At 49.1% G+C, this 19545-nt stretch overlaps 1 protein-coding gene and 1 long non-coding RNA gene across 2 annotated transcripts; one reads left to right on the forward strand and one right to left on the reverse strand.

The window, feature by feature from the left end:
• Nucleotides 1-1029: 1029 nt before the first annotated feature.
• Nucleotides 1030-7646, reverse strand: CCL5 (C-C motif chemokine ligand 5). The gene is made up of 3 exons (XM_082707425.1): nt 7292-7646; nt 5767-5878; nt 1030-1519 (listed from the first exon to the last, which is right to left on the reverse strand). Exons 1-3 carry the CDS (start codon nt 7365-7367, stop codon nt 1432-1434), a joined length of 276 nt encoding a protein of 91 aa, XP_082563551.1. The 5' UTR covers nt 7368-7646; the 3' UTR covers nt 1030-1431.
• Nucleotides 1528-19018, forward strand: LOC309851765. The gene is made up of 4 exons (XR_014304917.1): nt 1528-1761; nt 7876-7937; nt 14979-15143; nt 18933-19018. It is a non-coding gene; the product is annotated as an uncharacterized lncRNA (long non-coding RNA).
• The last annotated feature ends 527 nt before the right edge of the window (nt 19019-19545 follow it).

Raw genomic sequence — 19545 nt, forward strand, 5'->3', positions numbered from 1 at the left:
GGGTTCCATTCTTGAGCCCCGCCCCCCCCCCTAGGTCCCACCCCCCAGAGTCTCCAGCCTGTGGCCTTGACCTCTGAGAGCTTCAGTTTTCTCATCTGAAAAGTGGGAAAGTCATGCCTGTCTGGGAGCCAGGACTGTGGTGAGGCAAGGCACATCAGCGCATGGGAAGGGCACAGGTGGTTCTTAGGATTAGTCATCAGGAAAATGGCAGGAGTGGGGAAGTCCCGTTTATACACACACCTCCCTCTTTACGAGCAAGAGACTGAGCTCTTCTCTATGTGGTGAGGAGCTGCCTTCTGTCTCTTCTACTTTTGCGTATGCTGTGCCCTCTACCTGCAGGCCTTTCCTACCTGCTAAACTCTTTCTCCAATCTTTCAAACTTCATTTAAAAGTTGTCTCATCTCTGATGTCTCTTTTCTCTCCCAGGCACCCTGTCTCACCCCCTTCAGTGGTATCACCTCCCCCACCCCAACTCCCACTCTCAATGTGACCACAGTCTTTTGAACAGTTGCTTCCTTTCAGTATTAATCATAAGTTTAATCTGCCTGAAGTTAAAGATTGTGGCTTGTGGCTCATCTCTCATTCTCCCCTCCAACCTCCTATGCCTGGCCTAGGGCCTGGCACACAGCAGCGAGCTCACTGTGGCAAGAAAACCTGGGTCGTCAGGCCATGAGACTCAACATCACCAGTAAACGAACACACACCCTGATGTGCCGCCCTGAGAAACACAGTGTCACCCTGTGGTGTCCCAGCCAGAAATGTTTAACCTGAATCAAATTATGAGGAAAACAACCAGCCAAATCCAAACTAGGGAACATTCTATAAAGATTTGATCTGAACTCCTAATAAAATACTTGAAGACACACACACACACACACACACTCTCTCTCTCTCTCTCTCTCTCTCTCTCTCTCTCTCTCTGCTAAAGAATGCTTAAAAGACAGGACAGTTAAAATCGATATGTAGCTAATTACTTAATGCTTGTGAGGAAGGAGGGTTCCTGAGGAGGCAATCAAACCAGGAGCCAGCTTGGTAACTGCATGGAGAATTTTAATGGGAAGCTGATTTCTCACATTGTGCCAGTCAGCCCTTCCCAGTGAGGGGCTGAGAGAGAAGCTGTGGCCACAGGATTTACCGAAGGAGCCCAGTTTTCCCCCTTTCTTCACCTCCCGAGGCAGGCTGACTTCCTTTCTGATTGCAGAGCTAGGACCAAATAGTTGAGGGGCTTTGGGTACACAAGGCAGAGCCTCAGGAGCCCTTGGGGGCTTTAGGTGGAGGAGGCTTTTATAGCTGCTGCTGGGTGATGGGATCTGTGCCCTCCCTGGGGGAAGTGGGAGTAGGGGTTTGGGGGGAGTTTCCCAAGCTGGTTAAGACAAGAACAAGAAGCACTAGGGAAGTTTGCATGAGTTCAGGTTCAAGACGCCCTCCATCCTAACTCATCTCCAAAGAGTTGATGTGGTCCCGCACCCATTTCTTCTGTGGGTTGGCACACACTTGGCGGTGCTTCCGGGTGACAAAGCTGTGGGAGAAGAGGAAAGGATGAGACCTGGTTAGCACTCGGACAGCCATTTTTGGGAATGAGGTGGATTGAGCCACAAAGGGATGATGGTACTGGGGTGGGGCGCCCTCGGAGCTCTGTATGGCTGGATTTGTAGCTTTTAAGGAAAGGATATTTCCTCTCCTGTTGGGTTGTAGGGCTCCAAGCTAAAAGCAGATCTGTGTGTATTTTAACTCCCACACAAACCCGTGCAGTCTGAAGAGGTAAGGGCATGCAGAGCCTGAGGAGTCCAGGGTTGATCTGGTCAACTACTAGCTTTTTCTCAGGGCTTCTCAATTTCAGACCCTGTGCCAGGTGCTCAAGATGTGAGAAAAAGAGGTGTCTTCTAGGAACGGAGTCATGGTTGAATAGGTGAGAGATAAGAAGTGCTAAAAAGACCAAACATGTGATTGGGCTCTAGATAACGCAGTAGACGCCCGGGAAACACTCAACAAATGAATACATCTAAGTGTGTGTGTGGATGACAGAAGGACATGACCCTGAGTCTTGATTTCATTATTCATGAGTGGATTCACCCTGGAAAATCACTTAGGGCCTCCGAATCTATTTGTTTGCCTCTGAAATATAGATAGAAATAATTCCTACTTTGCACTGTTCTTGTGAGACTCACAATGAGATAGTATTGTGGAGTTCTGGAAAATACCACGCATGTATTGGAATGTTGTGGGATTCTTCTTTAGGAGGGATCAGAGCAACATAACACCAAAGGTCCTGGTACTGGGCATGAGCGCTCAGAGAGGTCAGTGGCCCCGAGGTATAGCCATGGCCAAAGCACTTCTGTCCATTACTGGGCTGGCATGTGGAGGCCTCTGGGAGGTCGAGGCTTTATCTCCACAGGTATTGATGGCAAGGTTGGAGGTATAAAAGCCTGCGGGGCTCAGTTCAGCTGCCTGCCCCACCTGTTTGCTGGGAGACTGTTTCTATCTAGGCGAGACTGTAGGCCTAGAGCAGTGCTGTCCGTTAACATGTTACTTTGGGGCCAGGCCTGTCTACTTGGACCTTTCTCCTTTTGTCTTCTTTAGGATGTTTTCCTGCACCTTAACAGCCCAGATGTTTTCAGACAAAGTGAAGACTTAGGTCGTCTGGTGACCATGAGGCTTTCTTGGTTTCTTCTGAAGTTCTATCCTGGATATAGTGTTTGTGCTCCAGGAAGCCGCCTTCCCTTTTCTGAGACTCTGAGCCTCTTGGTCATCTCTCTTCCTTCCGTTCTGGTGTGCCAAGGAGAGAAAGGGAGCAGGTAGAGTAGTATGCTGGGCTCTCATGCCTCCTAGTGTGTGTTTGCTTATTTGGGGTGGCGAGGGAGCTTCAAACCAAGCCCCTGCCCTTGTTCAAGCCACGAGTCAGACAGGAAATCCTACAGACTTGCTATCCTCTCTTCTCAGCCCCCTCAGCCTGTAGCCAGGAAATCAAAAGGGCAGGAAACGAGTATCTGGGTTGAGGGTTTCTCAGACCTCCATTTCCTCCTGAAGAATGTGAGACTGAGGAACAACCCCTCCTGGTTAAGCTTCTCTCCCCCATTTTGGGGACCCCCTACGTGCCTGACTTCCCTCCTGCTTCTCTTCTCGCCTGTTCTCTTGGGAGGAGCCTCCTTGGCCTGCCCCTTGAGCGCTGGTATTCTCAGAATTGCTGCCCTTTTCTGTGTATTTCTCCCGAGTCTCTGGCCCTTGGTCTGGCACAGGGCAGGCGCCCAATAGGTGTTTATCGAGTGATTTAGTGAATGAACTGTTTTCGCTCATGTTTTACCTGTCACTTCTGTGTGTATAACTGTACGTTTGGAGAAGGAGGAGAAGCTAACACTTACCAGGCTGTGTGTTAGGATATATTCCAACTTCATGTTTCATTTCCTTGTTCTCCCTTTGACTCCATTTCACAGATGGAGAAATGGAGGCTCAGAGGGGTTAGCTGCCTGTTGGCTCTGAGCTCCTGCAGCTGCCAACAGGCACAGCTGGGATTCTAACCCAGGCTGACTAGCTCTGGAGCCAGCGCTCCCCAAGACTCTGCTCAAGATCGCCACTCCCGTCTCAGGAGACCCTTTCCTCCTATCAAAGAATGTCCTATCTCCCGCCTCTTCTCACGCTTCCTGCTGGACACTGCTGCAGGGTTTTCGTGCTGGTGCGTGGGCTCTTTCCTCTTTCAACGGCTCTTCCTTGAGACTTGGGGAAGAGGGGAGTCCGTACTTCTCCAGCCGTTTGGGTAGAAACCCAAGTATCCCTTAACCCCCTCTCGTCCTTGTTACTGACCTCCCTGACCTCCCCTCCCCTGCCAGGGCTTGTTGGCTCCTCCTGTGATGGTTTCCTACCACGTCTCTCCTTCCCTTCCCCTTCAGGTCCTGTTGAGCCTCAATACCACTCACCTGGGTAACCATAACAGCCTCTTAACTGAACCTGACTTTCTAGGCTTTCCCTGTGCCAGCTCCTCTCACTCGCTCTAACACTTTTGGGTCCTCGTGTGGACACTCGAGACCCTCCTTGCTTTTCTTTCTTTTTTTTTTTTTTTTATATTAAAATATTTTATTTATTTATTTGGCAGACAGAGATCACAAGTAGGCAGAGAGGCAGGCAGAGAGAGAGGAAGGGAAGCAGGCTCCCTGCTGAGCAGAGAGTCCAATGCGGGGCTCGATCTCAGGACCCTGGGATCATGACCTGAGCTGAAGGCAGAGGCTTTAACCCACTGAGCCACCCAGGCGCCCCAGCCTCCTTGCTTTTCTACATGGGAACGCTGCCTCAACCAAAGGACAGTCCTGGCAGCATTCGCTCAGCCTAATGTCCCCAGTACCTTGGGCTTTTCTTGAACACCTGTTGCAGCAAAGGTTCCCTCACCTCTGAGGCTGGATGTGCTCCCTCTCTCCTTTTGTAATGTCTCTTTGTGCAAGGGTTGCTCTAGACATTTTGTATCTGTCTTTTCCTTGTATCAGACTATGAGTCCAATAGGGCAGGGATGGTGGTTTATTCATCTCTACCTGCCCGTAACAGGTACTCAAATAAGACTTTCTTTCTTTTGAAAAATACTTATTTTCAGAGATAAAATGGGTAGTTAAGTAATAAGTAGTTAAGATAAAAGTTAAAATTACCACTCTCCTTTGAAGGACTCACCAGAACGAAAGCCAATTCTGAATACCTATAGCTTTGCAAGTGTCCCAGGAATTTTTGGATTAAAAAAAACTTTGTGGAATGCCTGGGTGGCTCAGTCAGTTAAACGTCTGCCTTTGGCTCAGGTCATGATCCCAGGGTTCTGGGATTGAGCCCTGCATTGGGCCCTCTGTTCAGTGAGGATCCTGCTTCTCCCTCTGCCTGCCATTCCCCCTGCTTGTGCTCTCTCTCTTTCTCTTTCTCTCCCTCTCCACAAATCTTAAAAAAAAACAAAAAACAAAAAACAAAAAAAACAAGACCTTACCATTAGATAGGAAACATCATGATTACCCCCATTTTCACTTTTTAAGTCTCTATCTTAAATTTCTTAAGCAATTATCGCTGTTGACCTTTCTGTAGTAGAAAGAGGAGGCTCCAAGAATAGGCTCTGTCCCTACTGTGCAACTCACCAAAACTCTTTGGGTCTCAGATTCATTATCTAAAATGTGGAGAGAGTTACACATACCTGTAAGGGTTGTTGTGCTGAAATTTTGGTATAAGTAAGGCATTTGATAGAGTGTAGGCTCTTTCTAGGTAGTAGACTGTTAATTTTTTCAAATGCATTAGTTTGCATATTTAAAAGAATCTCATGTCCTTGTTTCCTCACCAATTGATAATTTTCTTTTAAATAGACTTGGCTGTAACTAGGGCCCGGGCTCTCCTCCTTAGATCTTCTGAGGTTATAGGTGGATTCAGTAGGGTGTAGGATATGGGGGAATGTAGGGTTCTTAATTGGAAAGAGAGGATTGTGTCGATCTTTTCTCCATGCAGGGGAATGGTAGGTCATATCACAGTAAAAGTCATACTCATAAAGATCAGAGACCTGACCCAGTCCGTCAGAGTGGGGAGAACAGCCCCGGGAACTGCTTGTCTAATTTTCTATGTGATAGTGGGTGGTGGGGGGATCTGAAGTTACCGAGGGGGGAACTATGGCTACCTGAGCAGCTGGAAGATGGGTAGGAGTGGATAGGGTACCCTCTTAGAGGGCTCCTGGGGGTACTGGCTCTGGGATAAAAGGTGTCCCTTACTCACCGCCCCCCCACCCCCCTGCCCTCCACGGTCCACAGGTCTGGGACTCACACGACCGCTGGCATGGAGCACTTGCTGCTGGTGTAGAAATACTCCTGGATGTGGGTGAAGGGCAGTCGGCGGGAGATGTAGGCAAAGCAGCAGGGGGTGGTGTCCGAGGCATCTGGGAGGAGAAAGCAAGGAGACACCTGTATTCATTGCCATTACTCGCGGGGTATAGTGCTGGGTACATTATCTTGGATAAGTCGACTGTTATCTTCCTTTGGCTGAAACTGAAGCTCAGAGAGGTAAAGTCACTTGGCCATGGAAACACGGTAACAGAGTGGGGGATTCTAAAAGAGGGCTGAGAAGATCTCTGCAATCCATCATCTAATCCTTGAGCCTTACTTGTATCTTTCTACACCATAACCCTTTGCTTTTGGTTCTATGGATATGCCGGGCTTCCTCCCAGCTCGTCTTGGGCCCTTTGCCCTTATTCTTGCCCGCCTGGGATCCTTGATGGATTCAGAACTTTGTTGCTTTGAGACCTATGGTGGGTTGGGAGGAGGCTTCCAAAACTCAGACTTCATGGCTCAGCCTCAACCCCTAAGAGGGACCTGAGGATGTGTATTGCATCCTGGGAGCAAGGCATCCTGGCTGAGGCATGGTAAGAAGGGCTCTGAACAGAGAAGGAGGACTTTTTGTTGGTCAGTTAATTCAGGATGACACTGGAAAGTGTCCGCTGCCCCTTCCCAGTAGAGTAGGAGTGTTTAAAAGCCAGATAGAACTTTGAACACCGGTTTTCCCACTTTAGCTGTGTGACCTTAGGCAAGTTACTTGACTCCTCTGGGCCCCTGTTTCTCCATCAGAAAGTCAAGCTCAGCCACTCTAAGAGTAGTGGCAAGTATTAGATGACATGGTACATGCAGAGCAGTCAGCATAATACTTGATCCATACAAGGCTTTAAAAAAAAAAAATCCTCTCCTAGGATGCCTGGGTGACTCAGTCGCTTAAGTGTCCCACTCTTGATTTCGGCTCAGGTCATGATCTTGAGGTGGTGGAATTGAGCCCTGTGTCAGACTCTTTGCTCAGTAAGAGTCTGCTGGAGACTTTCTCTTTTCCTCTCTCTTGGCCCCTCCCCACCACTCTCTCCCTCCCTCTCTCTCAAATATATCTTAAAAAAATAAAAAGTTAAAAAGTTAAAATCCTCTCCTAAGCCCCACTTTTTCCATCTGTGAAATGGGTAGAATAGGACTGTCCCAACCTTAGAAGTTTCTTAGAAACACTGCTGATGATAGGCCTGAGTTAGCTGTGTTTCAAGGTCCGGCTAGGCTGCCTCTGCCCGCTAATATCCCCGGCATCGGTCCACACTCAGCCCCTGAAAGGCTTGGGTGTAGATCCTGAGGACAGAAAAATTGAGCAGAGAGAGGTCCCTGCCATGAAGTGGCTTTGAGATCTCTTGGGACAGCTGGACGTCTAGGCAAAGCAATATATAGGAAGGTAAATTATCGGGTTCAGACAGCATAAATGCCGCAGCTAAAGGAGGGCAAAGTCTGGGCCAGTGTGAGGGTCTGGCCTTAGGCTGGACCTGACTTACATGGGGAGGCAGAGGCAGGAGCGCAGAAGGTGGCGGTGGCAAGGAGGACTGCAAAGGTAGCTGCGGAGACCTTCATGGTACCTGTGGGTGGAGGCTGCGTGAGAGGCACCGGCTGTCTCAGGAACCTCGGTGGGGATCTTCTGAAGCTGAGGCTGGCCCTTTTATAGAGTCAGGCCAGTAGTAGGGTCGCCCCCCACAAGGGGAGTTTCCAAAACAGCAGCCACGTACTGCTTGGTATCATAAGTGAAATTGCAGAAAACGGAAAAGAAAACTGAAATAGGTTCCGGAAATTTGAGTCTCTCTTTCTCTCTCTCCTCCTCACTACCTCTGATCCAGCATGAGCTCATCTGTTCCTTCTTTGCCCTCCAGAAGAGCTAATATAAGCACGGGTGGTGGAAAACCTCTTCCTCTGATGGCATCTTCAGCTTCCTCTTTTGGGACAGGGGTGCTTATCAGAGGTCCAGAGGATGCTTCCCCGGGGGTGGCGGGGGCAGTTAGGATGGATTAGAAATAAACTGAGTGTTTATTTGGTCACTTTCAACCACATGCGTTACAGATCCGTATTTCTTGCTCATGCATTACAGATCCGTGTTTCCCCTCTCATGCATGGAAGGGAAGGTTCTCTGACATCTAGCCCCCAAAGGAGGTGAGAAAACCCACCCTAGGGTGCCAGCCACTATTCTAAAGATCTTCCAGGTCAGCTCATGTACTATTATTATGCTCATTTTTCCCATTTTACAGATGAAGAAATTCAGCAATTGCTGGGATCCCCTCTCATTTCTAAGATCTCGGATACAAAAGTGACAGGATTTGAAAGCTGCAGAGGACCCTAGGGATCATTTCTTCCATGTTCTTCAATTGCAGAGGAGGAAACTGAGGCCCAGAGAGTAGAAATGACTTGCTAAGAACACACAGCAAATGAACAGCGGAATCAGAATCCGCGTCAGTGCCCTGTGCACTCAGTATGCCCCTACCATGATAATGCTCATGGTTGAGCACATCCTTGAACTGAACCCATGGGGTGGTCTTGATTAAAGACAAGGTCCCTACTCCATTCCAAAGACTTGAGTTCAGTAAATCTTCATCCATTCCTTTTTTTTTTAAGATTTTCATTTATTTTTAAGAGAGCGACATGAGCAGGAGGAGCAAAGGGAGAAGCAGACACAGAGCAGGGAGCCTGGTGCAGGACTTGATCCGAGGACCCTGAGATCATGACCTGACCTGAAGGCCGACATTTAACCGACTGAGCCACCCAGGTGCCCTCTTCATCCATCCCTATTTGGATATTTCAGAATGCTGACAGTTTGGCCTGGGCTGGGCTGAGGTTGACATCTGAATTATCTAAGAGAAAGTTGTCTAGCAACAGTGGCAAGAGCAAACAAATTAAAAAAATACATAACTTAAAAAAAATATATAATCTTATACCGAGAACGTTTTCTTACTAACTCTTGTGACCTATGTAACTTGGGGTCTGAGGGTGACTGAATCACCCGGAATGGGAAGACCTTATCTCCTTTCTCCTCACAGTGACTTTGAGGAAGGGTGGTTATTTTCATTTCACAGAAAAGGTCAGTAAGGTCCTCAGGGTCACATGGCTGATCAGTGGGATTGCACCGAGGTGCTTCTGATGACCAGGCTCAAGCCTTTTCCACTGAGTCACCTCAGTCAGGCAGTTAACGGTTGCTGCGTCCTGTCTAGGTGCCGGCTGCTGCCCTTAGCCTGTCCTAGGAAGCCTCTCCTCTCCGCCTCATGACTCATTCACCCATTTACAGTAGAAATGCAGTTTTGAAAACCATGGCCATCTCATTTAAAGAAACACATGGAAGGCACTTTTGAAACCTTCATCTGTCCACACAGTAATGGTTTGCCTGCTTTAACTGTTTCCCTCACACAGTCCCCCAAGTTACTAAACGTGTGGGAGGCCGTGTAGCCTGGTGGTCAAGAGCAGGGGCTTTGGTGTTTTCCCCATTTATTAGACAGCCTTTGGCCAGGTACTTAATCTCTCTGGCTCCAGTTCCCTCATCTCTAATGCAGTGGTAATAATAATGCCCCCCCCCAGCTGTTGAGACAGTTAAGTTCCTATAAAAGTATTCGTGTGTAAAGCTCTTAGTACCATGCCTGATGTGTGTTAGGTACTTAATAATGTTAGTGATTATCATCATGTTATTATAATGGCAGTCCCTTTAGGTATATTCTATACTTTAGGCTTTTCAGCCATCTAGATCAGACTCCCAGTTAACATGGGTTAGTGAGCTGTGTCACAAAAAGTGTTGGTTTTTAAGCAGATGGGTCGGTTAGGCATAGGTTAAGGGACTTGCTGAGGTCTCATAGCCTGCGGTGGTAGAACTTGACATTGAACCCAAGTCTGTCTGGGTTTACAGACTTTCTACTACCCTGCATTGTTTCTAGAGAAATCCTGAAGCTTCTGCTAAGGTTCAGGTTTTCAATGTGAGCTCTATTTCTGTTTCCTTTTTCTGATCTCAGTTTCCCTCTTTGAGGAAGAAAGCAAAGTATTTTCCTGGACACCAAATATGCTGAGTTAGGACCCTAGCTGAGTTACGAAGTGAGATGGACCCATGTGATGCTCATCCTTAAGTTCTGGTGAACTTCCTGCTGTAAGTGTGTGTGTGTGGAAGTGGGAGTAGGGGGAGGTAGGATGGTGGTGTTGCTGAGCAGGAAGAGGCAATGGGTATTTCAGGAGTATGTTTCATCCCTTCTGGTGGTTCCAGTGGACTGTGGCGACAAGAAGGGGGGAAGACCCTGCTCGTAATTCTGTTTCTACCTCTCACTACCTTCTGCGCAAATTCCGGTTTGGACTCGTGGAATTAGTAGTAGGTTCTCTGGTTCTAAGGTCCTGCTTCCATGAGGAAATCAAGGTGCGGGTTCAATGAATGGCGACTATCCTTATGATTCGCCCAGCCTTTCATGTCCTTGAAAACGGGGGACACCTTTCTTTGTGACCCATGCACGGGTGGTCAAGAGGACCAAGGAGAGTAATGACGGTGGATGTGCTTAGGAGACTGTAAGGGGAGGTAGAAACATCATGAAGCCCTCCCTGCCCTACCTCCACCCCCAACCAGTGCGTTTGGTCTACACCCCCTCAGTCAGTCCTTGTTCACCTGCAAACTACTCCTGGGAGTTGCTGTGAGCCAGACTCTGTTGTGGGTGCTGCAGATGCCACGTGAGCAAGTCAGCCACCTGCCCCCTGCTGTGTGTGCGCGCGCGCGCGTGTGTGCTCTGTGTGTGTGTGTGTGTGTGTGTGTGGTGGTCTGAGCACTGGACAGTGACAAGTGAAAATAGCCTCCTTTATCATGAGTCACCTTTGTGTTCTTCTGGTCTTTACTCTCTGGACAAAGTAACAACATCTTATGGTCTTTCTTTTCTAGTTGCTTTTTGTATTCTCCCCGTGATTGCCATCAAAATCTTGGACATGATAAATGCTAAATTCATGCCGGTTTAATCTGAGTAACTTCCTATAGCATCTCGAGTCAGTGCATGGGTTCTTTGGAGTCGGACTCCTAGGTTTGCACGCGGCTGTATTACTTCTCACTGCCGACCTCCAGCAGGGTGCTCACCTTCTCTGGGTCTCAGTTTCGTCTGTGAAGTGAGAGATTGCTTCCAGCCTGTTTTGGGCAATAGAGCCCTTTAAGAATCTGGCGAGAGGGGTGCCTGGGTGGCTCAGTCATTAAGCGCCTGCCTTCGGCTCAGGTCAGGATCCCCAGGGTCTTGGGATCGAGCCCCACATCGGGCTCCCTGCTTGGCGGGAAGACTGCTTCTCCTCCTCCCACTACCCCTGCTGGTGTTCCTGCTCTCGCTGTGTCTCTCTGGCAAATAAATAAAAAAAATATTAAAAAAAAAATCTGATGAGAGCTGTGAATGCTTTCGAGGCCTACACAGACATACGTAGTTTTGCGTGTATGAGGTTCAAGAGATCCAGCAGGCTCTTTGACTCTTGAGTTCACAGGGCTTGGTTGTCATCAGCTCCCCTCCCACTCCCAGATGTGAGTCCATTCCTCGCTAGAGCTAGACACACACTCTTTCCAGCCTAGGGCAGGTCCTCCCTCACCCTCCTGGCCCAGTCTCCCTTCTCCTCTTTCATTCCTTCCCTGAGCTCAGCTGGCTGCCTGCCCAGCCTCACACTGTGATGTTAGAAAACTGAAGACAGGCAAAGAAAGCCAAACCTCGTGCCCTCTGGGTTCCAAAGCTTTGCTCAGACCTGGAGTTCCCCTCAGGATCCTGTGGCTCTGTTTTTTTCTGGCTGCTTTTTAAAAAAAGGCCCAAAGCAGGGAAAGTCCCTCTATTCTCTAGGAATCCCAGTCTGAGCCCCGAGAGAAGCCCGAGGCCAAGTCGTTTCCTCCCGAGGAGCCTTGATTTTCTCCGTCTGCAAATTGGGAGAGCTGCTCCCTGGCTGCGTCCCTCCCCTGTCCTTGTTTACAAATATGAGTATTTCTCCCAGGAGCCAGCTAGCTGCCCTCTCACCCGTGTGTCCACAGGGCCCTGCCTGGGTTGGGTACTCTGGCTGGGCTGTTGGAGGGTCTGAAGGGGCAGCCACACGAAGGAATTGCCCAGTGGGGGAGGGGAGCAGGATTCGAACCCCTACCCAGGACTCTTCCTGCCACACCTTGCCTTTCATTTTGGTCTGATCTGTTCTTTCGGTGCCATTCTATCCTGCACCTTCCCCCCGCCCCATGCACCTCCAGTGCATTTCACCAGGTCAGGGGTATGAACTGTGACAATTTTTTTTTTTTAATAGTTTCAATCACATTTGGCCTGGAGGGCTGCAGCTCGGCCTCCCCGCACGCTTCTCGCTTTCACCACATGGGACAGCTGCCTGAGTACACCCGCTTGTTTTCGGCAGCCTGTGGTGTGTTTGTTGATAAGCTCACCGCCTCAGGTTACTGGAGGAGCCCACCACAGGATGCCTCGGGGTTGGGGCAGCCCTGGGAGGGGGGCCCAGGGAGAAGCATCTGTTCTTACAGATTTGCTGAGTGCCAGCTGATCTCAGGTGCTACTCCTCCTGATGCTTGGGAGTCTGTTTTATGGTTCTGTTTCCCCCAGCATGTTTGCCAGAAGCAGCCATTTTCTTTGCGCCTACTCCCACAACACGACCGCTCCCTCCTTTCCACTGTCCCCCGTCCCCGCGGGAAAGCCTGGTGAAGAAGGACACACTTGGGGTAGCAATCAGACAGATGACCTCCTCTCTGTATGTCTTTGGACAAGCTATTAACTGTTCCACAATCTTGGTTTCCCTTCTGAAAATGGGACAAAGAATATCCAGCTCTTGAGGATGCCTCAGGATTAAAAGACAATTGGTCACCTGCCCAGCACCATTCGTGGCACAAGCAGATATGGGGATCACAGTTCCTTCCCTTTCTTCCTCCAAGTGTCCAGGCTCCAGGGCTTCTCCACTCCACGTCTCCCCATGCTCCCTCACCGAGTAGGGGTGTTCATCTCAGCTCAGTGTTAAGGGACATGGGGGCGGGGGAGGGGGAGTTGACCATATTTTCCATTAGTTATTAGACACCGTGCTGGTCACGTTAGGCATTATTTCACTTATTAGGAAGAAAATATGTTGAAAATGGTGATGACTCAGGCCTGCCCGAAGCTTTCTCACCCTCCGTGCCTTGGACTTCAGAGACTCGGCCTCCATGCTCTGTCCTTCACTGGATTTCTCTCTCTCGCTCCAAACTTGGTTGTGGGGTGACATATGGCCCCCTCTTCCCTTCCTGGTGGTGCCCACAGCCAGAATGCAGACCCTTTCTCAAAGAGTTTCACAGACAGGCTTAGAAAGGAAATGACACAAGTTACAGAATCTTACAGGACTCTTGTGGTTGTGGTCTGGATCCTGCCCCTTTTCGGAGCTGGCCTTGGGAAGCCCCTTCTTGCCCTGCATCCATTCTCAGGGATGGGGGTCCCCAGTCTCTTTCTTCTCCTCTACATTGCTTCCCCAAACTCCTCCACCAGCCCTGCCCCCCTGCCTCCCCAGCACAGGGGCCTGCAGAACATTCAGGTTACCATAGGGGCCTTAGAACTTCCTGAGACATTGACATTTTTGAGGACATCCAGCCTGGGTGAGGAAGTCCCCTTGGGGAATTTCCTCAAAATGGAATTTGGAAATTCTACATCTTAGTCATTCCTCACAGAGGCAGCTTTCACGAAGCAGTGAAAACAGCAAGGGACTGGGAATTAGGACCTGAGTTTGAGTCCCACCCCAGCCTAAAATTTTTTTTAGCCCAGTGATTTTAGGGAATCACTTTCCCTTTATGGGCCTCAGTTTCCTTATCTAGGAAATGGAGGTATGACAGTCTTATTTCTGGAGGCTTTCTCAGTCAAAAGATAGAAGACTAAAGGAGGACTTTGGGGGTAGGTGTCCTGTTGCCCCTAAAACCAGTTCACATCACCTCCCCACCACAGGCAAGATGGAAAGGTCATCATGCCTCCCCTCCTTCCCAGCCTTCCAAGGCCTGGGACTCAACACTTGGTCCGTCAAGTCCTTTCCAGGTAGTGCTGCATTTATCCACGTGCTTCCCACTCTGCTCTTTGACTCCCCCATGCTCTCATCTCTTTCCATTCCTCCACCCAACCGTCTACTCGTCCACTCATTCATCTCTGATCTGTGCCATTTAAAATTCATTGTAAGTACAGAAAACAACTTTGGCTCATGTGAGCAGGAAGGTAATATACCAGGGGCGTAATGTTGAGTGGCTTGTAGAATGGACAGAGCATTGGTGAGCCTGACTTGGAAAAAGAGTAGTAGGAAACCAGAAAAGCTCTGGGTGTTTGGGCAGCAGGTATTACCTGACCGTCTCATCAGGGTGCCACTTTTGAAAGAAGTGTACTCCAGCTGTTCTTCCTACCCACATCCGCATCTACTAAGGATTCACAGACCTCGGGGAGAGAGGATGACCAGCCAAGCTTGTGTCATTTTCTTGCTTCTTGGCTGGGAGAAGATAGAGCACCTGGTTTGCAGTACCGCTGAGACTGCATACCCTGGGAGAGAAGTAATTCCGTGAAAGGATGTCCATGTGATATTTGGAAGGGGTAACACATGCCGTGTGGAAAAGTGAAAATAATCAAAGAGACAAATTCAACCAATATTCCACCCACACATCAGCCATCCGTCCACCCATCCACCCTTCTGTCCTTTCAGCCAACTGAGCAACGCACCCTTGTTGAGGACCCGTCCCATTCCCCAGGCCATGCCAGGCACTTAGATGTACTGCAAAGCCACGCATCAGAAACACCCAAGGGTCTCCTTTGAAGGATGCATCTGTGAAGCCAGAACAAAGATGAGGATCCAGGGAAAGGAATTTATGTACATCCATGTATTGCAGGGTCCCCAACAACATTGCTGGGGGCACAGGGACTCATTCTGGTTGTGGGCAGTTAAGGGATGGTTTTTGTGGGGGCCTCATCCACCAGGAGATTGCTTATGGTGGGCAGAACAGTGTATGGCCAGATTAGACACCAGAAAACCTGGGTCCGCCTCTAGTCTCTGCTCTTCCAGAACAGTAGAAAATCATAGCCCCTTTTCCTTATCTATGAGATGGGAGGAATGAATGTAAGACTTCCTGCCTTGCCTAAACCAGAGAACTGCTGGGGAGGGCAAATGAGTTAAAGGATGCAAAGGAACTTTCTAAGTACAGGGGCAGAGCACTGTTCTCACCATGCTTGCTTCTATTTCCAGAGTGACTGACGATACCACCCACGACTCATGGGTGACTCTCGCTTCTTTGACGCCCTCACTGTCCACCACCAAGCAGTAACCATGGAGAGAGTCCGTTGAGTTTTTCAGTTCCTTAGTCTGGTGGATGAATGTCCACCCCAGAGAAGTGAAAAATCAAGGCTCCAAGTAAGCTGGGCCCCAAGTAAGCTGGAAACACCAGCTGGGGGAGTGTGTATGTGTGGGAACAGGTCCTGGTTTCCTGTGGGTGGGAATGAAATGACAAGTGGAAGCCCAAACCATGTGGGTGGCCCAATTATTTTCAGCTCACAGTGGGAAGGAGCTGGGTTCAAGTCAGCACAGGAGAGGAGAGCTGTGACCAGTGGGGGAAGCATGCATGGGCTGGGGGAATGGGCCCTGGACTGAGGGGTTCTAGGCCAGGACTCGGGGTGAGGCATGTCAACTCTCTGAGCATGTTTTCTTATCTGTAAAATGGGTGGCTTGCCTGCAGAGAGCAGCCTGTTGGTGGTGCTGGCTCATCTTTGTCACTTGCTGTCCTAGGATGAATGTCTGGGCGAGGCACGGGCTTCCCTGTCTGCCCCTCAGCTCCTCTCTTCCAGCTGAAAGTCTTTTCTTCATATAAAAATCACTCCCCGTGCTGTCTTTCATTGGCAGTGGATGACACATGGCTACAGCCTTTATGGAGGGAGAGAAGTTGGCAAAATCTATTCAACACCTAAAAGCACATGTTGTATTTAATAAGCTCTCTCTAGCAATCCCACATCTAGGGATCTATCTTACACATAGACTTGCGTGTACAACGTGAGTACAAGATATGCACGGTTTGATAGTAATAAAGATTAGAGACAATCTCATGGGCCGTCAGTAAAGGATTGATTAATTCTGGCACTTCCATATACTGGAATGTCAGGCAGCTGCTAAAAAGAGTGAAGCAGGTCCCTACATGCAGAAATGGAATGGTCTCTAAGATACACTAAGTAAAAGAAGCAAGGGACAGAATGGCTTATGTAGTATGCTACGCATATGGAAAAACCAAACAAAAGACTCAGCTATGCTTATAAATACCTAGATGCAAACTGCTAACACTTACTTTCCTTTCTGGTTGAGAAGGATAATGGGAAGGCAGTGGGGGAACAGGGGTAAGAGGCAGACCTCTTTTTTATTGTCTATTTTTTTGTATCTTTAGAATTTTATGTCATGTGAATTTCTGATCTATTTGTAGTCATCTGACAGGCGGTGCCCAGATGTCTGGGGAAAATTCCCATGGAGTTTCCAGTCCCAGACTTAGAGCTTCTTTTATCCCTCAGTCCAGTGAGAGTACCAGCCCTCTCCGGGGGGTTCTCTGGCGTTGACTCACCCAGGGGGTGCTCTCTGTACCAGCCTCACTCCAAGCCCCAGGACACCCTTCAGGGAAGTGGATTTTAGAATCACATTTTGACACTGAAAATACAGCCTTATGTGCCTTTCCCCAAAGGGGGTGACATTTGATCCCCCTTTGTAGGGTAGAGTAGATCATTATCTCCTCTGACTGAGACTGTCTCCTAGTGGAAACAGCAGGAGCCTTGTTGTTGCTCAAGCTTGGTTCGAATTCCAGCTTCTGCTTCTTGCACTGTGGAAGCTCAAGGAACTCCATCTTGCTAGATGATTCCCTTCCCTGGGAAGGGGGCGGACTGCTACAGAACTGAGGGGACGGAGGAGAGATGAACTCATTGTATAGAATGCTTGGCGTGCTGTGGGTGCTCAGGAAATGGTCGCAGTGAAGTGACGTCACTTCAACCAGATGAACCCCTTACCATGAAACAGGGAAGAAACAGTAATGGTTGGAACCAGGCTCTTTTTAGCAAACACTGATGGGCCTCCTGGGCTTGGCCCCTTGGCCAGTAAAGGTAGAAAAGGTATAGTGCCTGTCTGCCAGGGGTGTATGTTGATCAGATAGATGGTCTGGGAGAACCTCATGTTTGCAGCTTGGGAAAGAGAAATCCTGTCTGCAGAAATGAGGTCTGGAGACAGTGAGGTCTGCCCCAAGGTGACCGTTTGCCATTATGACTTGGCAGTGGGGTTTGCAGTGGGGGCTCTCTTGCCAGAGAAGAGGCTGACTTCGTGAGGAGCTGTGGTTGTGGAGGAAGGGGCCTCGGACCAGTAAGGACCCTCAGAGCAGCCTCCCCCACTGTCAAAGGTTCACACCTCCTATCTCCACAGATAACCTTACAGCATGGGAATTGTTCTGAAGATGGGTTCACCTTCTAGCTCTTTCTCCCAGGATAAGCAGTGGTGGGGAGCACAGGCCTTTACAGTAAGGCAAGCCCGGGGCTAAATTCTTGCCTGGTTGTTGATTCACTCAGTGACTGTTACTCAACGATGCTGTCTTGGTTTCCTGTTTGTGAAATGAGAGTAATAATATTACCTACTGTTCACTGTGAAGATTCAAAGAAATGTGTGAGGCATCACAACAGTGCTGTTTCAGTAGAGCTGGCTAAAGTTAAACTGGCTGGTCTAAAATGAGGACAAAAATCTGAGGGAGGGAATTACTCTTTGGCTTAGGGGGAAACATGCTTTATGGGTAAATTTCATTAAAAAGGGGGAGACCCCTTACGTTACCCCCACCTTCCCCTGCATTGCCTAGAGAGGGCTAAATTGTTCTGCACAAGAAGGAAACAGGAGTGGGAGTTGTTCCCGGTCAGTGTGAGAGCCGGTGTGGGGTTGCGAGGGAGAAGAGGAGATACGTGCAGGTCCCCAGTCTTGGGGGAAAAGATCAGGCTGGGGGAGTGGAATTTCTTCTGGCAGGGAATGGCCTGTGAATTTTTAAGGGAGGGATTTTAATGGCTGATATCTTCGTTCAAGTCCTCACCTAAATTATTCTGTGCTACGTTCATGCTCCATCTTATTCAGAACTCATCCTCTGCCCAGATTTCCAGTGAATATCTGTTGATGCCCAATAGCCATACATCAGAGTTTTTTGGGGGAAATGAAGGACCAGGGCCCTGACCCAGGTGGGGTGAGGCATCATATGAAGAAATGGAGGATCAGTGGAGGTGGAGGTTGGGGGAAGGGATGCCAAGATCAGACACAACCCTTCAGTTCTCCCTGGGGATGTGGATGGGGTGTAACTCATGCCTGCTTGCACCATCTGAGATGAGGGATGGAGCAAGTGTTGTTTTTTTTTAAATTTTTTATAAACATATATTGTATTTTTATCCCCAGGGGTACAGGTCTGTGAATCGCCAGGTTTACCTACTTCACAGCACTCACCATAGCACATACCCTCCCCAGTGTCCATAACCCCACCCCCCTTCTTCCAACCCCCCTCCCCCCAGCAACCCTCAGTTTGTTTTGTGAAATTAAGAGTCACTTATGGTTTGTCTCCCTCCCGATCCCATCTTGTTTCATTGATTCTTCTCCTACCCCCTTAACCCCCCATGTTGCATCTCCACTTCCTTATATCAGGGAGATCATATGATAGCTGTCTTTCTTCGCTTGACTTATTTCGCTAAGCATGATACTCTCTCGTTCCATCCACGTCGTCGCAAATGGCAAGATTTCATTTCTTTTGATGGCTGCATAGTATTCCATTGTGTATATATACCACATCTTCTTTATCCATTCATCGGTTGATGGACGTCTAGGTTCTTTCCATAGTTTGACTATTGTAGACATGAGCAAGTATTTTTTGATATTCTGGTGAGGCTCCTGATGACCCCATCACAGCGGCTCCCAAATAGGTGGCTTAGAAAAGGTGGAGGACATGCCTAGACTCAGGTTGATGAGGGCTGGATGGGGCTGAAGCAGCGGGGGAGGGACCACAGGCCCTGCCACCCCTAGGGAACAAACCACCAGTTCCCCTAGCCGTGGCACTGTGGCAGTCGGGAGGGTTCAGGGGCAAGGCAAGATGAACCACATCCTACTGCAGCATCGGCTGAAGCTGGCAGGATGAGAACCTCATCCCTCACCCCCAACCAGGGCCACAAAGCAGCTTCAGTGCCCCCTGCATCCTGAAGTCATCTTGGGAGGTACGAGACAGCCCTGGCGAGGAGTCTGAACTTCACACTGGCTGTGAGTATTTCCCTGAAGCGCCACTACTCTATTCCAGGGGAGATAGTTTCCCTTAATTGTCATTGTTTAAGTGTTTCTTCCACCACTCCAGTGTGATCAGGTACTGAAAATATCAAGAACTTTCTTTTTACAGGTACATAAGTTGTAACATGTACATTTTTGACACCGCCCCATGATTGATGCTGAAGCAGCGCCACCACCGCCACATAAACACTCACCACCGTCCCGTAAAGAAACCACCCTCTCATCTCACAGACTCTGGCTGCTTTGTAACCTCAGCACCGCGGACACGCAGACCCCCAGGATCTCTCTTCAACCCTGTTCATGCTTCCGAAAACAGGAGGGAAATCTCTGACAGTGGTGACTCTCCCTTGTGTCCTGCAGCTGATTTGATTGCTTCAAACCTCTTAAGAAGGCTTGATTTCTCCCCAGGGACCAGGCAGGAAATGCTCAGAAAGTAGGATGTGGAACTGTTTTCTTAGAAAAAGAGAGAGAGAGAGAGAGAGAGAAAGAGAGAGAG

Source organism: Mustela nivalis, assembly GCF_964662115.1.
Source record: "Mustela nivalis genome assembly, chromosome: 17".
Classification (NCBI taxonomy): Eukaryota; Metazoa; Chordata; class Mammalia; order Carnivora; family Mustelidae; genus Mustela; species Mustela nivalis.